Here is a 21,315-nt window from a genome sequence, read left to right as displayed (position 1 = left end):
GATTTTTCTCATCGACTTAATCGTCGAAGATTATTATAGCACGTTTGTGCTTATCACAGGACACGTCATGCTGACCTAAGCAGTGGATGAGGTTATTTCTAGATCTGGAAGAGTTCTCATAGAAAGTCCTTGCCAGATCTTGGAATCTTTCTTTGAGGAGTGGGATTTCGTGCGGCATGCAGATTGTTGGTGGGGAATCCCATGGGTAGATGCAGTGCCCTCCTGAGGGCGTGGTTTTGCAGCCTCTGGAGTTTGTCCAGATGCTGCTTTGCTGCGTATCCCCAGACAGGGCACACATATTCCATTGCTGGCCATATAAGGGCTTGATTGACATTTACTCGTACAGAGCAGGGAAGGCTCTGTTGTGTTGAGGACTGGGTATAGGATGGACATTCTGGCACAGACCTTTCTGTGGATGTCATCTATGAGGGGTTTCCACCTTAGTCTTGAGTCCAGGGTTCCGCCTAGATACTTGGTGGATCTGCACCAGGGGAGTCGGGATCCATATCGATGGAGGTGAAAGGGGGGACGTTGAGGGGGTTCACGTCTCCCAAGTCTCCAGGTGATCAGCATAGACCATGTCTTTTCAGGGTTGATGGTGATGCGCCAGCGACAGGCCCAGGTTTCTGTGTTATCTAAAACCATTTGTAGCCTATGAATGACCAGGTCCTTACTCGCATTATGAGTGTAAAAGGCTGTGTCGTCAACATACTGTGTGGTGCGCACCAGGGGGGCTGTGGGAGTGTCCGCAGTGTACAGATTGTACAAAACAGGCCCCAGACCGATCCCTGTGGCAACCCAGCATGAATATGGCTTTTGGTGGAGATGACCGTTTCTACCTTGACAGAGAAAGTTTTGTTTGTGAGATAGCTTTGGACTAACCTGACTATGCTCGGAATACGAATTGGAAATCCAGCAGAAGTCGCTCATTGGTGATGTGGTCTCATATGGGAATAAGCAGGAGGCAGTCGCAGATCTTGCTGAGAGTTGGCGAGAGGCTAAACGGCCTGTAGTGCTGTGGCAATAAAGGCCGTTTTTGTGGTTGTCTTCTTGATTCATCATCTGCTGCGCATTGTAATTCTCTCAGCGAGGCGTCTTGTTTACCTCCGGTCAGCTGTATCCACCTTCATGCTGATTGGCTGCTCCTGTGCTCAGTGGCTGCTTCCATAGAAACTGGTCACTGATTAGCTGTTGTCCCACTGTGGCCATGAAAACCCTGCACGATTGGCTGGTGCTCCATTACACTGTAAACCGCTGTAAAATTTACTGCTCAAAATTCGCGAGTCCTTGTTTATTGTGGTTACGTACAATACTCCTCACCTTCCAGGATATTGCATGTGGCAGTTCCACCTGCTTTATCTCTTCGTTTGTTGATTGTTGTCTTCAGCGTCAACATAGTGCATTGCTACATTTGCTGAAAAAATGGACTGTGGAGTCAGACACTGATTACTGCAAATTATGTAGCCGACAGGTACACAGTTGTGTTTCATAGTACTTTGGTTTCACTGTTCATAACCTCTCAATAATGCACAGTTATATGTCCAGTGCACTATTGTTTAACTTACGATAAGCCTCGTTAATAGTTTGCATGTGAAACTCCACATATTGCTACAGTAGTTTACCGTTGAACATCCACGAGCAGTAAAGACATAACCACAAAGTCCACAGTTCTTGAATAATAATCAGGTGCATATGAAGCTGACATTGACATTGGTTTTTACACATGACCTAATTGTTTAACACTTGTTTCACAGTTAAATTGAAGCATTGTAGCAATACAAGAGAAGGAAAGTTGCTACTCACTATATAGCGGAGATGCTGAGTCGCGATAGGCACAATAATAAGATTCACACAATCATAGCTTTCAGCCATTAAGGCCTTTGTCAGCAGTAGACACACATACACACACACACACACACACGCCCACACACTCACACAAGCGCAACTTGCACAGACGTCTGCAGTCTCAGAGAGCTGGTTGTTTTAATAACCAGCACAGGTTTCTCATCTGAAACTTGGCCCTGGACCAACTGTCTTGTGACCAAAAATTGGGCACTTATATGTTATCACAATAATAGGTGCTGAAACTACACATTGTTCAAAGTTAAAATTACAGAAACTACAGTTAAAACTAAACTAATTAAATTAACTGAGTTCATCGAAAAACTGGTTCTTTTTGACAGTTTCTTGTACTACAAGAGTTAGGCCAAATTATTTGTTTAAATCATGAAAATAACAAATATAGTTGCACAAACAATACTTTTGACCAAACTGTTAATTACTTTGGAATTAATTCAGGACTGGTTTTGCTAACATGTTTCCGAATAGAGTCAAATAGATACTTTAAGATTGCTAGTATCTCACCTTCCAAATGTTTACAATAATTACAGAATGTATATTTGTTTACATGTCAACAATAGAATAGAAGTCACGAAACAATTGCTGTTTTCACCCTATAATGAAAGATACTAACAAGGAATAGTCAAACAAATTAGAAAATCAATTACCTACACAAAACTAATCACAAAAATAGATCTGGAGTTATTTACTTTAAAACTGAGGGCCAATCTTTCAATTTTATGGAAGTGCAGATTATATTCATGTATGTTAATGATAATCAGTTAAAAGTAACAAAACGAATTTAAGCAGGCAGATGGCAAAACAAGATGGGAATTAAAATTATGCAAGCTTGCTTCGTCACAAATGATTTTAACTGACAGGAGTAATTTGAAATTTGATTGCATAGTTTACATCTTCATTCATATGAGAAATCATTATCTGATGAGTGGTGTTCTGAAGAAAAGTCGGGTCCCAGTTGGATAGGCATAAAAAATGACTGATTTTCACTAGGTGTTCCACCAGCATTAGCCACTGGCGTCTGAAGTGCAGTTCTAAATATTTTATTAAATGATTGAATGAGTTTGAATGGTACAGCCATCTCCTGTTTAACTGTAACTTTGACAATGTCCAGAAGCACTAGTTTTATTGCATACAGTCTTGCGATCTTGTATCTTTGATGAGATCACGTTTGTACTTTTTGCTGCACCCATAAGAATAAACCTGACACACTACTTCAGATAATTAATATTATCATTTGGAACACATTTATACTTGACTAAACTGGGCAGCATAGCATGCACAGTCAAGGACATCCACACAGCTTTACTTCTACCAGTACCTCGTCTCCTACCTTCCAAACTAGGATGGGGCGTGAGTTGTGCTTGGGTAGCTTAGTTGGTAGAGCACTTGCCCGCGAAAGGCAAAGGTCCCGAGTTCGAGTCTCGGTCCAGCACACAGTTTTAATCTGCCAGGAAGTTTCATATCAGCGCACACTCTGCTGCAGAATGAAAATCTCATTCTGGAATATGTACCTCAATTGTTTCCATTGCGGTTATGCATCTTCATGTCGTTGCAGAGTGAAAATCTCATTCTGGAAATATCACATCAGCAGTCATAGAGTTAGTGCCAACCTTTGAGTTTTTACATAACACTTCTTCACCTCTGTCCAATCTGAGCCTATGATTGTCTGATGAAGTTGACAGCAGGGCATTACACCCTGCTCTCTCATCTTTTTCTTTTTTCTTAATGTAGCTGTTCTAAGTTTTATCAGTTGTGTAGAGAGGATAGTGATCTTCTGAAAACTCTTCTGTTTCTTTGAGTTTTATTCTTTGTTTCTAAATTAACTCCTACTACTCAATCCTCTTGTCAGGTTTATGTGACTTCGGCTGCTTTGTTTAAGACTGAGTTTTTTTTGGGACTCTGTCATGCAGTTCCCCTTCATTGAGTCTTTAAATATGTCATTTCCTTCTCTCATGGTCTGCCATATTCCCAATAGATGTGAATGCCTTTACTTCTGTCTTACCAATATTACTCTTTGATCAGTGGTATGTACTGAACTTACTGTCAGGAATAGCAGTTACAATAGAATAAAATTTCATTTTTAAATATGATAATACATTTCTGGCAATTTTGTTGCTCACTGGGCCATAAAACTCAAGACATCAGCTTCCACAGGAAATCATTTTCAATTAATAATAGAACTAACACTGTAAGCTGTTCCTGAGGGTATGAAGTGCATACATAGTTTTTTATCTTTTTCATAACTGAAAGGCTTCTCTTGGCTGAGGTACTGGATGCAAGAGTAGTCTAAATAAGTTCAAAGAGGTTTATAATTTCATAGCATGCAGTCTGTAGCCCATTTGATAGCTAAATTCAAGAAATCACCAACATTTTCATGATGCATTTTTCTGGAAATGTACGCAACCACTACCTTTATTCTTAAACAAGAAAAAACAACTGTGTAAAAAAAAATTCTAGTAGTTTATTCCAAAGATTGTTGCCAAAATGACAGAAGTATTATTCATATGACATTTAGTTACCTATTAATGTGTATGATGGCCATGAATTAGTTTTTCCCATATTCTCACAAGTCCATTATGTTTAATTTTCAGCAGTTCTTCAAATTCATTAATTTTATCATACATTAGCTAATGTCATAAATTCCAGACAGAAATATATCAAATAATGTGTCAGTGAAAGGGAAACAGTCTGCAAAAGTATGTTTTATGAAACTGAAATGAATTCTTGCATCATGATTTCAAATCCATGCACAGCAGTATAGGCTTTTCATGAAACAAATGACTGCAGTTTAAGGTTCTCACACACAGAATGCAAAACTCCACCACGTAGCTGACACTTTAGACAGCCATTTCTTTACTGAAGCACCAAAGAACTGGTATATGCATGCGTATTCAAATACAGAGATATGGAAACAAGCAGAATAAGGTGCTGTGGTTGGCTATGCCTATATAAGACAAAAAGTGTCTGGCACAGTTCTTAGATCAGGTACTGCTGCTACAATGGCAGGTTATCACGATTTAAGTGAGTCTGAATGTGCTGTTATAGTCAATGTGCAAGTGATGGGACACAGCATCTCTGAGGTTGTGATCAAGCGGGGATTTTCCTGTATGACCATTTTACAAGTGTACTGTGAATATCAGGAATCTGGTAAAAAAGCTAATCTCAGATATTGCTGCAGCTGGAAAAAGATTCTACAAGAATGGGACCAACAATAACTGAGGAGAATCATTCAACATGACAGAAGAGCAACCCTGCTACAAATTGCAGTGCTGGACCATCAACAAGTGTCAGCAGAGAACCATTCAATGAAACATCATCGATATGGGCTATCAGTTCCGAAAGCCATCTTGTGTACCCCTGATGATTGCACAACACAAAGCTTTACACCTTTCCTGGGCCTGTCAACATTGACATTGGACTATTGATGACTGGAAACATGCTGCCTGATCAGAAGAGTCTCATTTCAAATTGTATCGTGGGGATGGACATCTACAGGTATGGAGACAACCTCATGAATCCATGGACTGCAGGGGACTCTTCAAGCTGGTGAAGGCTCTGTAATGGTGTAGGGCTTGTGCAGTTGGAGTGATATGAGACCCCTGAATCATCTAGATATGACTCTGACAGGTGACATGTATGTAGGCATCCTGTCTGATCACCTGCATCCATTCTGTCCATTATGCATTCCGACAGACTTGGCAATTCCAGCAGGACAATGCGACACCCCACATGTCCGTAATTGCTACATAGTAACTCCAGGAACACTCTTCTGAGTTTAAACACTTCTGCTGGACACCATACTCCCCATACATGAACATTATTGAACATATCTGGGATGCCTTGCAGTGTGCTGTTCAGAAGAGATCTCCACCCTCTCATACTCTATGGATTTATGAACAGTGCTGCAGGGTTAATGGAGTCAGTTCCCTCCAGCACTACTTCAGACATTAGTTGAGTCCATGCCATGCCGTGTTGCAGCACTTCTGATTGCCCGCGGGTGCCCTATACGATATTAGGGAGGTGTGCCAGTTCCTTTGGCTCTTCAGTGTAGAACCCAGTTCTTTTTGTTTACTTGGAAAGAAAGGTAGGTAGACCAGTGGAAGAGAGGAAAAAAAACTGCATCCTTTGATCTTTGGCACAGCTTACAATAGCACTAAATTCAGTGAAATGATGAATGACCATTGGACTAGAAACATGTTTATCACTCTTGACTGGAATCCATTGAAATGACCATCCATTTGCATTTCCATGAAAACTCGGAGCTCTTTTTACGAATTTTATAAATCTTTAATTTACTTGACTAACAGCTATGACAGCATCAAGAAATTCTGCAAGAAATTGTACATATCAGTTGCATTACCCAGAATAAATTAGACAAAATTCATTATGCTCCTTTGTTATCTTATTCATGAATGTGTTTGAAATAGATGCAGTTACGCCATTTTCTATTAGAGTTGATGCTCCTGTAAACACAAAAGAACCTATTGAATGAAATTTTAGCTTTTTGTCACATTCACTGAGAAGATGTATGAGTTCAGAATGATTGCATATTTCAGCTTTAAAGTATTAGGCATCCTGATAACCACTTGTTGCTCTTGTATAGATGCATAATGAACTGTGGTATGGATTTATAGTTGTGATGTGTGATTCAGTTATAGATCTACCAAGTTGTATTATGTTCTTCTTGTCTCTGAAACTACTGGCAACAAAGTTGTGCAGCAGAGTCCAGCATTCCCTCTGGTGCTGCCCTGCTCGAACTTCCACAATTTTGCTGCTCAGCAGTGTGATAAGCAATGGACTTGGTTGATTACCTTTCTACCAATAGCAGTGTACCTGTGCAATGGGTATTAGAAACTGTTAGGTCTGTTTATGGTATTGAGATAATACAAAATTGTGTACCACATGCATAAATAGTCTTTTTTACAAACAATGAACACATTTTCTGCAGCAGTTGAAAAGAAATTATTATGTTTAGTAGTTATAACCTTATACCAATGCCCGCAGTCAATTCACTGTGGGAGCTGGTGGCTGGAGGAAGCAGTTAACCATCCTCCACAGAGCTTTGTTTCCAGTTGTACAACCCATTCAGGGAACATCAGACCTTACCCAGCCTGTAACTTGTAGTGAGCACAATCTTACAAATTTTAGTGAGACTCATGAAAAATAGACAGTGCTGATCTAAAAGTCTGCCAGCCTATGTAAGGAATGCTTTTAAACTTCATTGTTTCCATTAGTTTCACCATTGTTTCCAGTTTATGCTGTGTAAGCAGTGCTTACTTCACATCCATTGGATACATGCCACTGGCCTCAATATTTCCCTGTGCTGAATTATTTCTTCTAGTAACGGTTACTCTCAGTTCTCTTTTTGACATCACTTTCCTTCTGAACCTCTTTCTTCAAACATAAATTGATAATTTCTTTAGTCAATTTACACACGGTCAGTACCCTCTGACATCTCACACAAATTTGCACTAATTATTTAACTCAGAACTCAGAATATTTCTTCAGGTATCCACAATTTTTGTCTCTATATTTCATATGATTGCCACAGTGTCAACGTTTGTTATTATTACATTACTGCATCTTCTGTTTACTCATATCAAAGTGTGTGCCCAGTCTTGTGGCTCAGGAGAGTAGTCAGAGTCTACAGATTGCTACACTGAATGAATGTTCAGGTGACGTGAAGTGAAATTTTAGATTTTATGATAACTGACTTGGAAAAGAAATCATTTTAGGGCAAAGTTCAAACTAAAAACCCGTAATGCAATGTTTAAGTATTGTTATCTAGTTGTGTAACAATTTACTACCCAAATGAAAATTTAATGACTTGAGGAGATTAAAAAAAGGAAAAGAATTTTCATTTGGAACTTCCGTTTTTAAAGTACTCTCCCTTTTTATTGAGATTAGTTTGTACTTTATGCCATGTAATACTCTAAATGTCGTGGCATGGGCCCTTTCAAGTTGCAGACTCCTAGGTTTCATCTTGGATTATCTACGCATAAAAGCAACCCTGTTGTGGCCACAGACTTGAGAGTTTCTAATTCATTCCCCAATAAATGAAATTGTCAGAATCCCATATTCTAACAGATTGCCTCTTTTTCTCTTCATTATTCTTATATTATGATCTGAGTCAAATACTTTGATTGATTTGCATCTAATTGACAAAAACCTTTTTTTCTGAAAGTTTTATCAATCCTAATAATCACCACAGAATATTTTCTGCAAGTGGTTCACTCCATAACTTTCTCATAGAGCTGTTTACAAAATCATGTTACATGACTGGTTGAGGTAGGAGCGTGAAGCTACAGCACTCCACCCACTGCAACTGTCAGGGATCTTCTTGTACTGGATCAGCTATTATATTTTTTATTTGCAAAAGAGAATATCTTTAAACAAAAGTTAGCCATATCAAAAAGATACATGTGATTACTTGTTAGTTTGAAATATTTTCTGTTTAGCTGTTCTTACATGGACATGACATGGAATCACTACATAGCCACATAACTCCTGACTGGTTGCCCCCTGACCTGGGAGGCTCTGGAAAAGAAACAGATCTAAATGAGTGGCTTTCCTATGTTCTCAGCCAACCTGTGGTATTAGGTGAGTGTTCACAGTGAAACATTATGATTTTACTATCACGAAGAAGTTACTGTTTCTTACATGTGAGTTTATTTCTCTCTTTCTAGGGCTGAAGAAAGTTGGTTACGTTTTTGAAGATGATCTGATTATTTAGAAGAAGACATATAAATTGAAAAAAGCATCACTGTCATAGTTATATGCATTTTCTGTATTGAGTAAAATATTTTTGTACAGTAAAAGAAATTGGACTGGTTTTAGAATGTTTGTACAAGATAGCTAAAGCTTTGTGTATAACACAGTTTTGTATGTAGAATAGTATATTTTCTCACAATGCCTACATTGGAAAAAATACTGTAGTGTTGTTGCTCATTTTATATGTCAACTGTTTCATTTTTATCCTCCTACTTCAGTAATTAGGAAGTTGTGAATGTATATAGAAGCACCTAATATTCTGTTTGTTATGACCTGTATGTACTCGAGTTCTAGGTACATTACAGTTGTTTGGCAATAAAATACTGCGGAGATCCATCTTAAAGAGTCAAGGGTGGGTATGTATTTAACACAACCATCATAATTGTTATTTTACAAAGCACGTTTTTGTCACCGAGGTTACTAAATTATGATAATTATGTTACGCTATAGAGAGAAGTCATTTAGAGTCCTGGAGGTGAAAGCGTTTTAGAAATCACAGTCTGCCATGTAACCTTACCCTAACATACATCACTATTAAAATTCTCTGTCTTTGTACAAATTTGGAAAGCTTCAAGAGGTGTAAGATATACAAAAGAAAAACATTTTACTTATCTTCACTATTTTGTGGTTGTTGTTGTTGGCTCCAGGTCTTGTCTAGGGGTACATACTTGAGGCCGTAATTTTATAACATTATGGGTTCTTGTTGAACTGAATAACTGATGAAGATTTGCCTGTCTTTATTAATATCTTCTTATTTTATCCCATTCTTCTAAATCACATTGATTTTACAATTTTCATTTCTATCTCACCACAAATTACATTGTTGTTGACAAACTTAGAAAAATGTCTACTTCCATCTGAAGGATGCCCACTACTACCTACATGCTAATGGACTCACAAAATTCTAAAGAATTTACAAAGCAAAAGAGTTTACAGACTTTCTTTACAAAAAAGAATCCCAAGCAAGATATAACATTATTTTATAAATGAGCCTGGAAATAAATTTAATAATTCGTGTTAGATTCTCAATTAATAATATGAATTTTAAGTATACCTGAAATTTTGTAATTTCAAATATTTTTAAAAGAAGAGTAATTTTAACTGTACATACAGAGTACTAACAAATTAATTTCTTTTTACATATTTTAGCCCAAAACATAACACATTGTATACAAAACCATATGAAGTTCATTCAATTAGACAGCTGATATAATGATCACCTATACAAGAGTTGATAGTATGCATGGTATCGATTATTTCTACAAAAAAAGGTAATGTTAGTGGAGGGTGACCCATTATAATACCCCCCTTACAAAATTTGAAAACAGAATGCTTACAATATTTTGTGACAGTCTATAAGGTTTGCCAAATGGTGTATAAAATGATGCCCAGGATAGAAGATGGATGTATAGAAGTATCTGATACATAACATATTACAGAGAACATAAGAAAAATATCTGCTAGACAAATCATAATCTATACCTATATCAGGATATGGCATTCAGATTTTCAGATCTGTGGAACACATTGTCGCAAGACAAATAATACAAGGTCAAAACTACATTACACCACTAAACTATAGAAATAATTACAGAGATAATGTAAACTACTAGAATTTATAAATTTTATGTTAAGATCTATACAATCAAACCTTCAAAAGAGAAGAGAAAAAATTTCAGAGCCTAAGTGTACGATGAGTGAGCTGACACCTAAAACTCATAACGACAGTTGTAGACCATAAGAATATACTCAATCATGAGTAGGAACCAATCAGCCATGTAAGCCATAGTATTCACAGTATGTTGACTCATGAAAGAACAAACTAATGGAAAAATATTAGAGCCAAAGTTTATGATGTGGGGACCAACCCACGAATCCAAACCACACTGACTACAAACCAGCAACAAAATAAGGTTCATAGTCATAGCAATACGTTCAGTCATATGCAGAGAGTAAATGAAAGAAGCATCTAGCCTCAATCAAAGGTTGTATGTTCTCCTTGAGTGCACACACACACACACACACACACACACACACAGAGAGAGAGAGAGAGAGAGAGAGAGAGAGAGAGGGGGGGGGGGGGGGGAGTCACAATGACCAGCAGTACCCAAAACTGAGCCAAGCATGAGTCTGTCCATGACTCAAGATCCAGTCAGATACAATACTGCAATACTCAGGATAGATTCAAGTAAACATAGTCATAAATAGCTTTGAATGATGACACTTATATTGTCCACACTAATAAATGTCTTCCACACTATTTTCTAACTGTCCACCCAAACTAACCTACATATATGAAAATCTAGAAGATTCATTCACAATTGATAAAAAAATACATACTGATTTAAAGTTACGTAATGTATTGGAAATACAATCCCCCTACATGCATTTATGCTGAATAACACTGTCTTTAGGAGCCTCAGCTAACAGTTCACAAATATCAGTCACAACACAGATCCAGTCAACAGATGCTAGAGTGCATTACCCAGCACCCACGATCTCTTGCAAAGTTGGCTGGTCCAGCAGGGTACAGTCATACAGCAGTGAGGGAAGTGGATCCGCCCACATCTTTCAGCTACCTCCCTAGAGTTCTAATCACATGTTCCTACAGATAGGTAGCTTCCTGTCTAGCATTCACATCAAATCCTGAAACATTGTTTTGTGTACTAAATATACTGTTCAGTACCTTCTTCACATCACACAAGATACGTTCTCCTTATTAACTTTTCCAAGTCAGTTGTATGGGATTTATGTCAGTGAGAATGTTCAGATATGAAACGTTAATAAATGGAGTTAAACACAATGAAAAGAATGGACTAGTAAGTTAATACACACAGATATGTGCAGATACTGTTCCTAAGTTTTGCAGTACAAATTGTGAATACTGTCCCATTGTAAAATTGCAAAAAGATCTACTCTTTAATCTCATGGCATATATGTATTAAATTCTAAAGCACAAATCCATTACAGAACACAACTATATAGTGTATCATAGGTATTAACTCAGTCAATAGATAAGACAAATCTTAAAAAATCACATCATCTTACATGCTAAATTCCAGAAAACAAAACACAATTATATAGTTTTACGAATCTAAAAATAGATTTAAATTCAGTCAATGCATAAGATGGAATGCTAGAAACTACATGATCTTACATACTACATTCATGGCAAACAAAACACAATTACATAGTCTTAAAAATCTACAGACATAGTGAATGTTTTCTACTAGACTAAGGATCATTATCATGTTTACAGGTCTTGTCCTCTATACTAACTTTTAACAGTACTTGACATTTCACATACTTGCTTTGCTTACCAGTGGGATCTCTTATCATTACAAGTGCAATGGAAATTTCCACCAAATTCTTACTATATTGGATATCATCTCTAAATTGTTCAGATATACCACAAATTGGACTACCAGTATCAACAGTTCCCTTCCCACTGGTCAGTCTTAATCTTAATCTAAGGACATTCAAAATCTAAATCATCAACTTTGTTATTAGACGCTTCATGTAAGATACCATTTTCAATTTCATCAGATGCTACATCCACACAGCTTTTGCAGGGTTTTATCAACTTCACTGGTATCATAGCATTGCTTTGGTTACAAATGTTGTCAGGTAAAAATTGAATACACTGAACAGATTCCATAGCACAACACTCTTATTACAGAAGGAACACAAAATATATTACTGAAAAAATTACATTTCCTACTTAGATCTTCTTTCACTTCATTCCACCAATTTGGATGTAAATTTTGACTAACCACAGCTAACTTATTGCGTTATCTATGTCATCATCAATTTTGTCCCAAACAAATTTCAAAAAATTTTCATCTTTGTTCTCTAGGCTTACAGATAACTCACCTTTACTGTTTGGATCATTAGTCTGCATGACATTAATGAAAAACTGCTTTGACTGGACTGGTAGTCCATGACTCTCACTTATATCATCACAAACATCACTCACCGTACCTGTATTCACAAATAACTCTGGAACTTCACTATTCTTAAACTCCACAAAAACGTGATACTCATCACCATCATCATCATCATCATCATTATCATCATATTCTTCCAAAATTACTTCATCAATAACATCATTAACACCACAAGTCTCACCAATAAGCTACCAGTCTCAGACTTGCTGACCGCAGTAATTTCACAGCTCTCATTCACATCTTCATCAAAAATATGACCTAAGTCAGGTACAATACAGTTATTACCTGTTTCACATACATCAATAACACTGTTTTCTGACCAAGAGAAGAAATTATTAGTACACACATACACACAACATCAAAATTCTCATTACTCTCACATCATGGTTTGTGGTTAACATCTACATCTTTGTAATTGATCATAGTATTTCAAAACTTTTGATCAATACATAATTGAGAAATCTGACGTTCCTTGTGTTCAACTTCAGATATCTGTGCCACATTTTAATACTGTTTTTATTATCTAATTGTTGTTAATTGGTGGTCCTGTACTTGTTGTGCTTCCTCGCCCCAAAACTGTGGACCTTCATTGAGCTGGATTGCCATTTCCTGAATAGCCATGTCTATGATTGTTTCTCCCATAAATTCACCCATGATTATCACCATTATTCCTATTCTGTTGATGTTCAAAATTTCTGTCTCTATTACCATTTTGACCCTGATAAAAATTACCACTATAACTGTTTCTGTAATTATTACCATTGTGATCTCTATCATTATCATTGTTATGGTACATGCTTCTTTCTACTGCCCTGTCCAGCCTGTCAACATACCGTAAAAATTGTTCAAGGCAATTGTCAGGTCCATGTACTAAATCCCACTGCAATCTCTCTGGTAATCTCTTTTTGAGTGTGTCAGTCAATGTCATTTCATCAAATGGCCTGTCAAGGTGTGCTGATTTCTTTAGTTGATTCTTACCAAATTCTTTCATTGTACTGTCCCTATTCCTATAATTTAGATCATTCAGAAGCTCACTTTTAATTCTCCCTTGTTCAGCTTCTGACCAAAATTTATTTAAAACACTTTTTTTGAAACTTTGATATGTCTCCCACTGACTTAAATTTAGGTTTACCCAAGACAGAGCTTTGCCTTCAAGAAATCTTTTAACAAATTTAATCTTTTGGTCATCACTCACGCCTGACACAAAACTATCTCTACAGCGGTGTAGAAAATCCACTGGCTGTAAATTGTCTGATGGGAAACTTTTGATTGGAATGTTGGACCATGCAATACCATTATTTGAATTCAGATTGTTGTGAATACAAATTTCCTGAACTACTGAAATTTTTTGGTCTAAAATATTTACATTAGTTAGCATACTGTTTTCAACATTTAATTTTTTAAAATCTAAACCACTACAATACTGTTCCATTCTTTCTGCTGCGGCTCTCTGTTCAGCTCTGACATCATCAACATTCTTCTCCTGTTGTGCAGATTGGGCCATGAACTCATTTTTCAAAACAATAAATTTATTTTCTAATACATCAACTTTTTCATTTACGCTTATTAATCCTTCTGACAACCCGTCTTTTAGTTCTGAAACCTGATTACTAAGTTGGTCTATTTGGTATTGTACCCTGTCCATTTGATCATTGATTTAGACTGTTCTGTTTTTATTTTTATTAACTGATCATTGACTGCACTAAATTTGCTTTGTAGTCCATCTTCATTTCCTCTAATTTTAATAAAATCAACTTCAAAATATTGGTTTTCACTGTTTCTTTGCTTTCTACACTTTCACTTGGTTCAAACTTGTCTAGGCTACTTACAGCTTTCACTTCATCACTACTACCCTCATCTCTATTCATTTTCCTAGCAATCACACAAGTGCACCAAAACTATTAATTTCACAAATAGTCCGTACTTATCTTTTTTTCTTATTGATGTGCCCCGTTGTCATTGTAAAGTCCTCTTTCAATTCATCTGGTCTGTCATTGCTGATATTATCTTGTCGCTGTTGATCCAACTTTGTTGGGCAGTCCTTGGGTCTTCCTCTGTCCGGTGATTGAAGCTCATTTATACAAAAATACACAAATAATTGTACTTTCCTCTACTGCAACAGACAAAACTTCATTATGAGTCAACAGATCATGGCTGATGCCCACACTTGTAATACTACCCTCCCCTACATTACTACTAAAATTCTCTGCCTATGCACGAATTTTGAAAGCTTTGAGAGGTGTAATATATACAAAAGAAAAATATTTACTTATCTTTATTATCTTTTTGATGTTGGCTCCAAGTCTTGTCTAGGGGTACATTCTTGAGGCTGTAATTTTATTATGTTGCGGGTTCTTGTTGAACTGAATAACTGAGGAAGATTTGCCTGGTGTTATGAATATCTTTTTATTTTATACCATTCTTCTAAATCACACTGACCTTACAATTTTCATTTCTATCTCAGCACAAATTACTTTGTTGTTGACAAACTTAGAAAAACATCTACTTCCATCTGTGGCATGCCCACTACCTCCTACATTCTGCTGAACTCACAAAATTCCAAAGAGTTTACAAAGCAAAAGAGTTTACAGACTTTCTTGACAAAAAAGAATCCCAAGAAAGAAATGACATTATTTTATAAATGGGTCTGGAAATAAATTTAATAATTCACATTATATGGTGCAATTAATAATATGAATTTTAATTTGTTGTTGTTGTTGTTGCGGTCTTCAGTCCTGAGACTGGTTTGATGCAGCTCTCCATGCTACTCTATTCTGTGCAAGCTTCTTCATCTCCCAGCACCTACTGCAGCCTACTTTCTTCTGAATCTGCTTAGTGTATTCATCTCTTGGTCTCCCTCTACGATTTTTACCCTCCACGCTGCCATCCAATACTAAATTGGTGATCCCCTGATGCCTCAGAACATGTCCTACCAACCGGTTCCTTCTTCTTGTCAAGTTGTGCCACAGACTCCTCATCTACCCAATTCTATTCAATACCTCCTCATTAGTTATGTGATCTACCCATCTAATCTTCAGCATTCTTCTGTAACACCACATTTCAAAAGCTTCTATTCTCTTCTTGTCCAAATAATTTATCGTCCACGTTTCACTTCCATACATGGCTACATTCCCTTGTATAGACCCTCTATATACTCCTTCCACCTTTCTGCTTTCCCTTCTTTGCTTAGGACTGGGGTTCCATCTGAGCTCTTGATATTCATACAAGTGGTTCTCTTTTCTCCAAAGGTCTCTTTAATTTTCCTGTAGGCAGTATCTATGTTACCCCTAGTGAGACAAGCCTCTGCATCCTTACATTTGTCCTCTAGCCAACCCTGCTTAGCCATTTTGCACTTCCTGTCGATATCATTTTTGAGACGTTTGTATTCCTTTTTGCCTGCTTCATTTACTGCATTTTTATATTTTCTCTTTTCATCAATTAAATTCAATATTTCTTCTGTTACCCCCATGAACCATAGACCTTGCCGTTGGTGGGGAGACTTGCGTGCTTCAGCGATACAGATAGCCGTACCGTAGGTGCAACCACAACAGAAGGGTAATTGTTGAGAGGACAGACAAACGTATGGTTCCTGAAGAGGCACAGCAGCCTTTTCAGTACTTGCAGGGGCAACAATGTGGATGATTGACTGATCTGGACTTGTAACACTAACCAAAACGGCCTTGCTGTGCTGGTACTGTGAACGGCTGAAAGCAAGGGGAACTACAGCCATAATTTTTCCCGAGTATATGCAGCTTTACTGTATGGATAAATGATGATGGCATCCTCTTGGGTAAAATATTCCGGAGGTAAAATAGTCCCCATTCAGATCTCCGGGCGGGGACTACTCAGGAGGACGTCGTTATCAGGAGAAAGAAATCTGGCATTCTACGGATCGGAGCGTGGAATGTCAGATCCCTTAATTGGGCAGGTAGGTTAGAAAATTTAAAAAGGGAAATGGATAGGTTAAAGTTAGATATAGTGGGAATTAGTGAAGTTCGGTGGCAGGGGAACAAGACTTCTGGTCAAGTGAATACAGGGTTATAAATACAAAATCGAATAGGGGTAATGCAGGAGTAGGTTTAATAATGAATAGGAAAATAGGAATGCGGGTAAGCTACTACAAGAGCTGCATCAAACCAGTCTCAGGACTGAAGACCACAACAACAACAACAACCCAAGGGTTTCTACTAGCCCTCATCTTTTTACCTATTTGATCCTCTGCTGCCTTCACTATTTCATCCCTCAAAGTTATCCATTCTTCTTCTACTGTATTTCGTTCCCCCATTCCTGTCAATTGTTCCCTTATGCTCTCCCTGAAACTCTGTACAACCTCTGGTTCTTTCAGTTTATCCAGGTCCCATCTCCTTAAATTCCCACCTTTTTGCAGTTTCTTCAGTTTTAATCTACAGTTCATAACCAATAGATTGTGGTCAGAGTCCACATCTGCCCCTGGAAATGTCTTACAATTTAAAACCTGGTTCCTAAATCTCTGTCTTACCATTACATAATCTATCTGATACCTTTTAGTATCTCCAGGGTTCTTCCATGTATACAACCTTCTTTCATGATTCTTAAACCAAGTGTTAGCTATGATTAAGTTATGCTCTGTGCAAAATTCTACCAGGCGGCTTCCTCTTACATTTCTTAGTCCCAATCCATATTCACATACTATGTTTCCTTCTCTCCCTTTTCCTACGCTTGAATTCCAGTCAGCCATGACTATTAAATTTTCGTCTCCCTTCACTACCTAAATAATTTCTTTTATCTCATCATACATTTCATCAATTTCTTCGACATCTGCAGAGCTAGTTGGCATATAAACTTGTACTACTGTAGTAGGCATGGGCTTCATGTCTATCTTGGCCACAATAATGCGTTCACTATGCTGTTTGTAGTAGCTTACCCGTACTCCTATTTTTTATTCATTATTAAACCTACTCCTGCATTACCCCTATCTGATATTGTATTCATAACCCTGCATTCACCTGACCAAAAGTCTTGTTCCTCCTGCCACCGAACTTCACTAATTCCCACTATATCTAACTTGAACCTATCCATTTCCCTTTTTAAATTTTCTAACCTACCTGTCCGATTAAGGGATCTGACATTCCATGGTTCGATCCACAGAACGCCAGTTTTCTTTCTCCTGATAACAACGTCCTCCTGAGTAGTCCCCGCCCAGAGATCCCAATGGGGGACTATTTTACCTCCGGAATATTTTACCCAAGAGGACGCCATCATAATTTAATCATACAGTAAAGCTGCATGCCCTCAGGAAAAATTATGGCTGTAGTTTCCCCTTGCTTTCAGCCGTTCGCAGTACCAGAACATCAAGGCTCTTTTGGTTAGTGTTACAAGGCCAGATCAGTCAATCATCCAGACTGTTGGCGCTGCAACTACTGAAAAGGCTGCTGCCCCTCTTCAGGAACCACGCGTTTGTCTGGCCTCTCAACAGATACCCCTCCATTGTGGTTGCACCTATGGTAAGGCTATCTGTATCGTTGAGGCACACAAGCCTCCCCACAAACGCCAAGGTAGGTGGTTCATGGGGGAGAAATTTTAAGTATGCCACACATTTCATAATTTCAAATATTTTTAAAATAAAAGTAATTTTAACTATACGTACAGAGTACTAAGAAATTAATTTCTTTTTACAAATTTTTTTTGCCTGAAACATAACACATCATATACAAAATCATATGAAGTTAATTCAGTTAGACAGCTGATATAATGTTCACCTACACAAGAATCGATATTATATATATGGTATCAGTTATTTCTCTTAAAAAAAAAAAAAAAAGGTAATGTTAGAGGAGGGTGACTCATTATAGCCACCAGTATAGGAAAGGTGGTACTAACACTGCTGATAATTGTCACAATGAGTTCCAGGAGACTGAGTTATGTATTGAATTTCATCTTACCATATGAGAACATATTATGCTGATGAAAATGTCTCCTCAACTCACACTTATTCACTTTATATACACACCAAAAAAGGTTTTTCATCACCTTGGTTCTGAGAATTCCAGAACCTGTACAGAAAATAGGAATAGGGGTCAACATAAACATCATTTCCGCCATATTTATCGCTCAAGAAAATCACACATTGCATGTTGTACCACCATACAGCGAGACCTTCAGAGGTGGTGGTCCAGACTGCTGTACACACCAGGACCTCTAATACACAGCAGCACATCCTCTTGCATTGATGCATTCCTGTATTCATTGTGGCATACTATTCACAAGTTCATCAAGGCATTGTTGGTCCAGATTGTCCCACTCCTCAACGGCACTTCAGCGTAGATCCCTCACAGTGGTTGGTGGGTCATGTCATCCATAAACAGCCCTTTTAAATCTACCCCAGGCATGATGGATAGGGTTCATCTCTGGAGAACATGCTGACCATTCTAGTCAAGTGATGTCGTTATCCTGAAGGAAGTCATTCACAAGATATGTGCGATGGGGTTGCGAATTGTTGTCCATGAAGACAAATGCCTCACCAGTATGCTGCCAATACGGTTGCACTATCGGTTGGAGGGTGGCATTCACGTATTGTACAGCCATTATGGCACCTTCCATGACCACCAGCGGCATACGTCGGCCCCACGTAATGCCACCCTGAAACAGCAGGGAACCTCCATCTTGTTGCACTCGCTGAACAGTGTGTCTAAGGCTTCAGCCTGACTAGGTTGCCTCCAAACACATCTCCGACGATTGTCTGGTTGAAGGCATATGTGACACTCATTGATAAAGAGAACGTGATGCCAATCCTGAGTGGTCCATTCAGCATGTTGTTGGGCCCATCTGTACCATGCTGCATGGTGTCAAGGTTGCAAAGATGGACCTCGCCATGGATGTTGGAAGTAAGTTGTGCATCATGCAGCCTATTGTGCACAACCAGAGTCGTAACACAATGTCCTGTGTCTGCACAAAAAACATTATTCAACATGGTGGTGTTGCTGTCAGGGTTCCTGTGAGCCATAATCCATAGGTAGCAGTCATCCACTGTAGTAGTAGCCCTTGGGCAGCCTGAGCAAGTCATGTCATCAACAGTTCCTGTCTCTCTGTATCTTCTCCATGTCTGAACAACATCGCTTTGATTCACTCTTAGACTCTGGATACTTCCCTTGTTGAGAGCCTTTCCTGGCACAAAGTAACAATGCGGATGTGATCGAACCGCAGTATTGATCATCTAGGCCTGGTTGAACTACAGACAACATGAGCCGTGTGCCTCATTCCTGGTGGAATGACTGGAACTTACTGGCTGTCAGACCTCCTCCTCCTAATAGGTGCTGCTCATGCATAGTTGTTTACATCTTTGGGTGGGTTTAGTGACATCTCTGAACAGTCAAAGGGACTGTGTCTGTGATACAATACCCACAGTCAACGTCTATCTCCAGGAGTTCTGGGAAATGGGGTGTTTCGAAACTTTTTGTTGTGTTTACATTTTGAGTGGAGTAGGCAAGATTTGACATTGAGTCTAATGCTTTTAACATTCATCCTTAGCCCTGAAAAGTAATGTTGAATTTACAGTTATACAATGTATAGAGAAAAAATATGTAGACTGAATTAGATACTTTCATTGCTATAGTATATAATATTCTTTAAAGTACAGAAAAATGGAAGACCGGTGTGTAGCATACAGAAAGGTTATCCACTTTGCTTTAAATGTGGATGCCCATACTCTTATTTGTGTCACATTTAGGCAATACATGGCCAGATGTGCAGTAAAATATATAACCCAAGTGATTTTTAACATTACTTTTATTAAAAATTGTCATATACAGGGGTCCAAAGAATGTACTCACTGTTTGACAGCATACACGTCTTTTAAAAAATTGACTTAATTTACAGTTTTTGACATAAAGAGAGAGTTATGTTTTTTGTCCAAAACTACAAGTAGAAATTTCTAAACACTGTTGGCACCGAACTGCAGACTCAATGACAGGTGTCAGTGATCTGGTGTAACTGCAGCACATGAGGCTATGATTTCTTTTTTTTTTATGCAGCACATTGACTGTAGATGGTTTTTGTCAATACACAGGATCTTAGATGGTTCCCTGTGGCAGATCTACCCACCATGCAGGTAGACTATCATCCAGGTACACCCTGACATTTCAGTGTGGGGCTCAGATGTTTCTTCTCTTGTCAGATGTTTCTTCTCTACTCAGAGTTTCGATAGCAGGTTAAATCATTGTCTGCAGAATATCAGGATATGCCTGACCCATTATTGTAATCTCAAAGAAGAAAGGATCAATCAAATCATGTGATAACAAACCACACCACACATTAAGCACTGGTAGGTTCACTGCCTTGTCTACAAGAACATGAGGATTTTTAGGAGGCCAGTAGATACAATTTTGGTGGTCCACAGGGCTGTTAAGTTTGAATAGTACCTCTCCTGACCACACAGGTTTCCCCACAAATATGAGGGTCCTCGGTAAATTAAGGTCTCCAATGTTTATTTACATAGTAAATATCATTTTATTGCAAAAGTACATATTCCGAAAGCTTGGACTTTTAGGTATTTTTCAATGTAGTCCCCATCATGATTGATGCCTTTTTGGAGACACTTCAGAAGGTTTTTCATACCTGCATCATACCACTCTCCCGCCAACTCGCGCAGGATGGAATGGACAGCCGCCACCAGCTCTTTGATGCTTGGGAATTTCATTCACCCCAAGTGTTGTTTCAAATTGGGGAACAATTAGTAGTCACTGGGAGCCAAATCAGGGTT

At 38.1% G+C, this 21,315-nt stretch overlaps 1 protein-coding gene across 1 annotated transcript in view; it reads left to right on the top strand.

Annotated features, from left to right (window-relative positions):
- LOC126159974 (clavesin-1-like) overlaps positions 1 to 9,618 on the top strand; it is a 172,082-nt gene extending 162,464 nt beyond the window's left edge. The window contains exons 5-6 of the mRNA XM_049916784.1: positions 8,319 to 8,460; positions 8,547 to 9,618. Coding sequence (XP_049772741.1) covers positions 8,319 to 8,460; positions 8,547 to 8,593 — 189 coding nt within the window. The 3' untranslated portion in view covers positions 8,594 to 9,618. The remainder of the gene's footprint in view (positions 1 to 8,318; positions 8,461 to 8,546) is intronic.
- The last annotated feature ends 11,697 nt before the right edge of the window (positions 9,619 to 21,315 follow it).

This window comes from Schistocerca cancellata, chromosome 2 (assembly GCF_023864275.1).
Source record: "Schistocerca cancellata isolate TAMUIC-IGC-003103 chromosome 2, iqSchCanc2.1, whole genome shotgun sequence".
Taxonomy (NCBI): Eukaryota; Metazoa; Arthropoda; class Insecta; order Orthoptera; family Acrididae; genus Schistocerca; species Schistocerca cancellata.
This window is presented reverse-complemented; position numbering and strand designations above follow the sequence as displayed.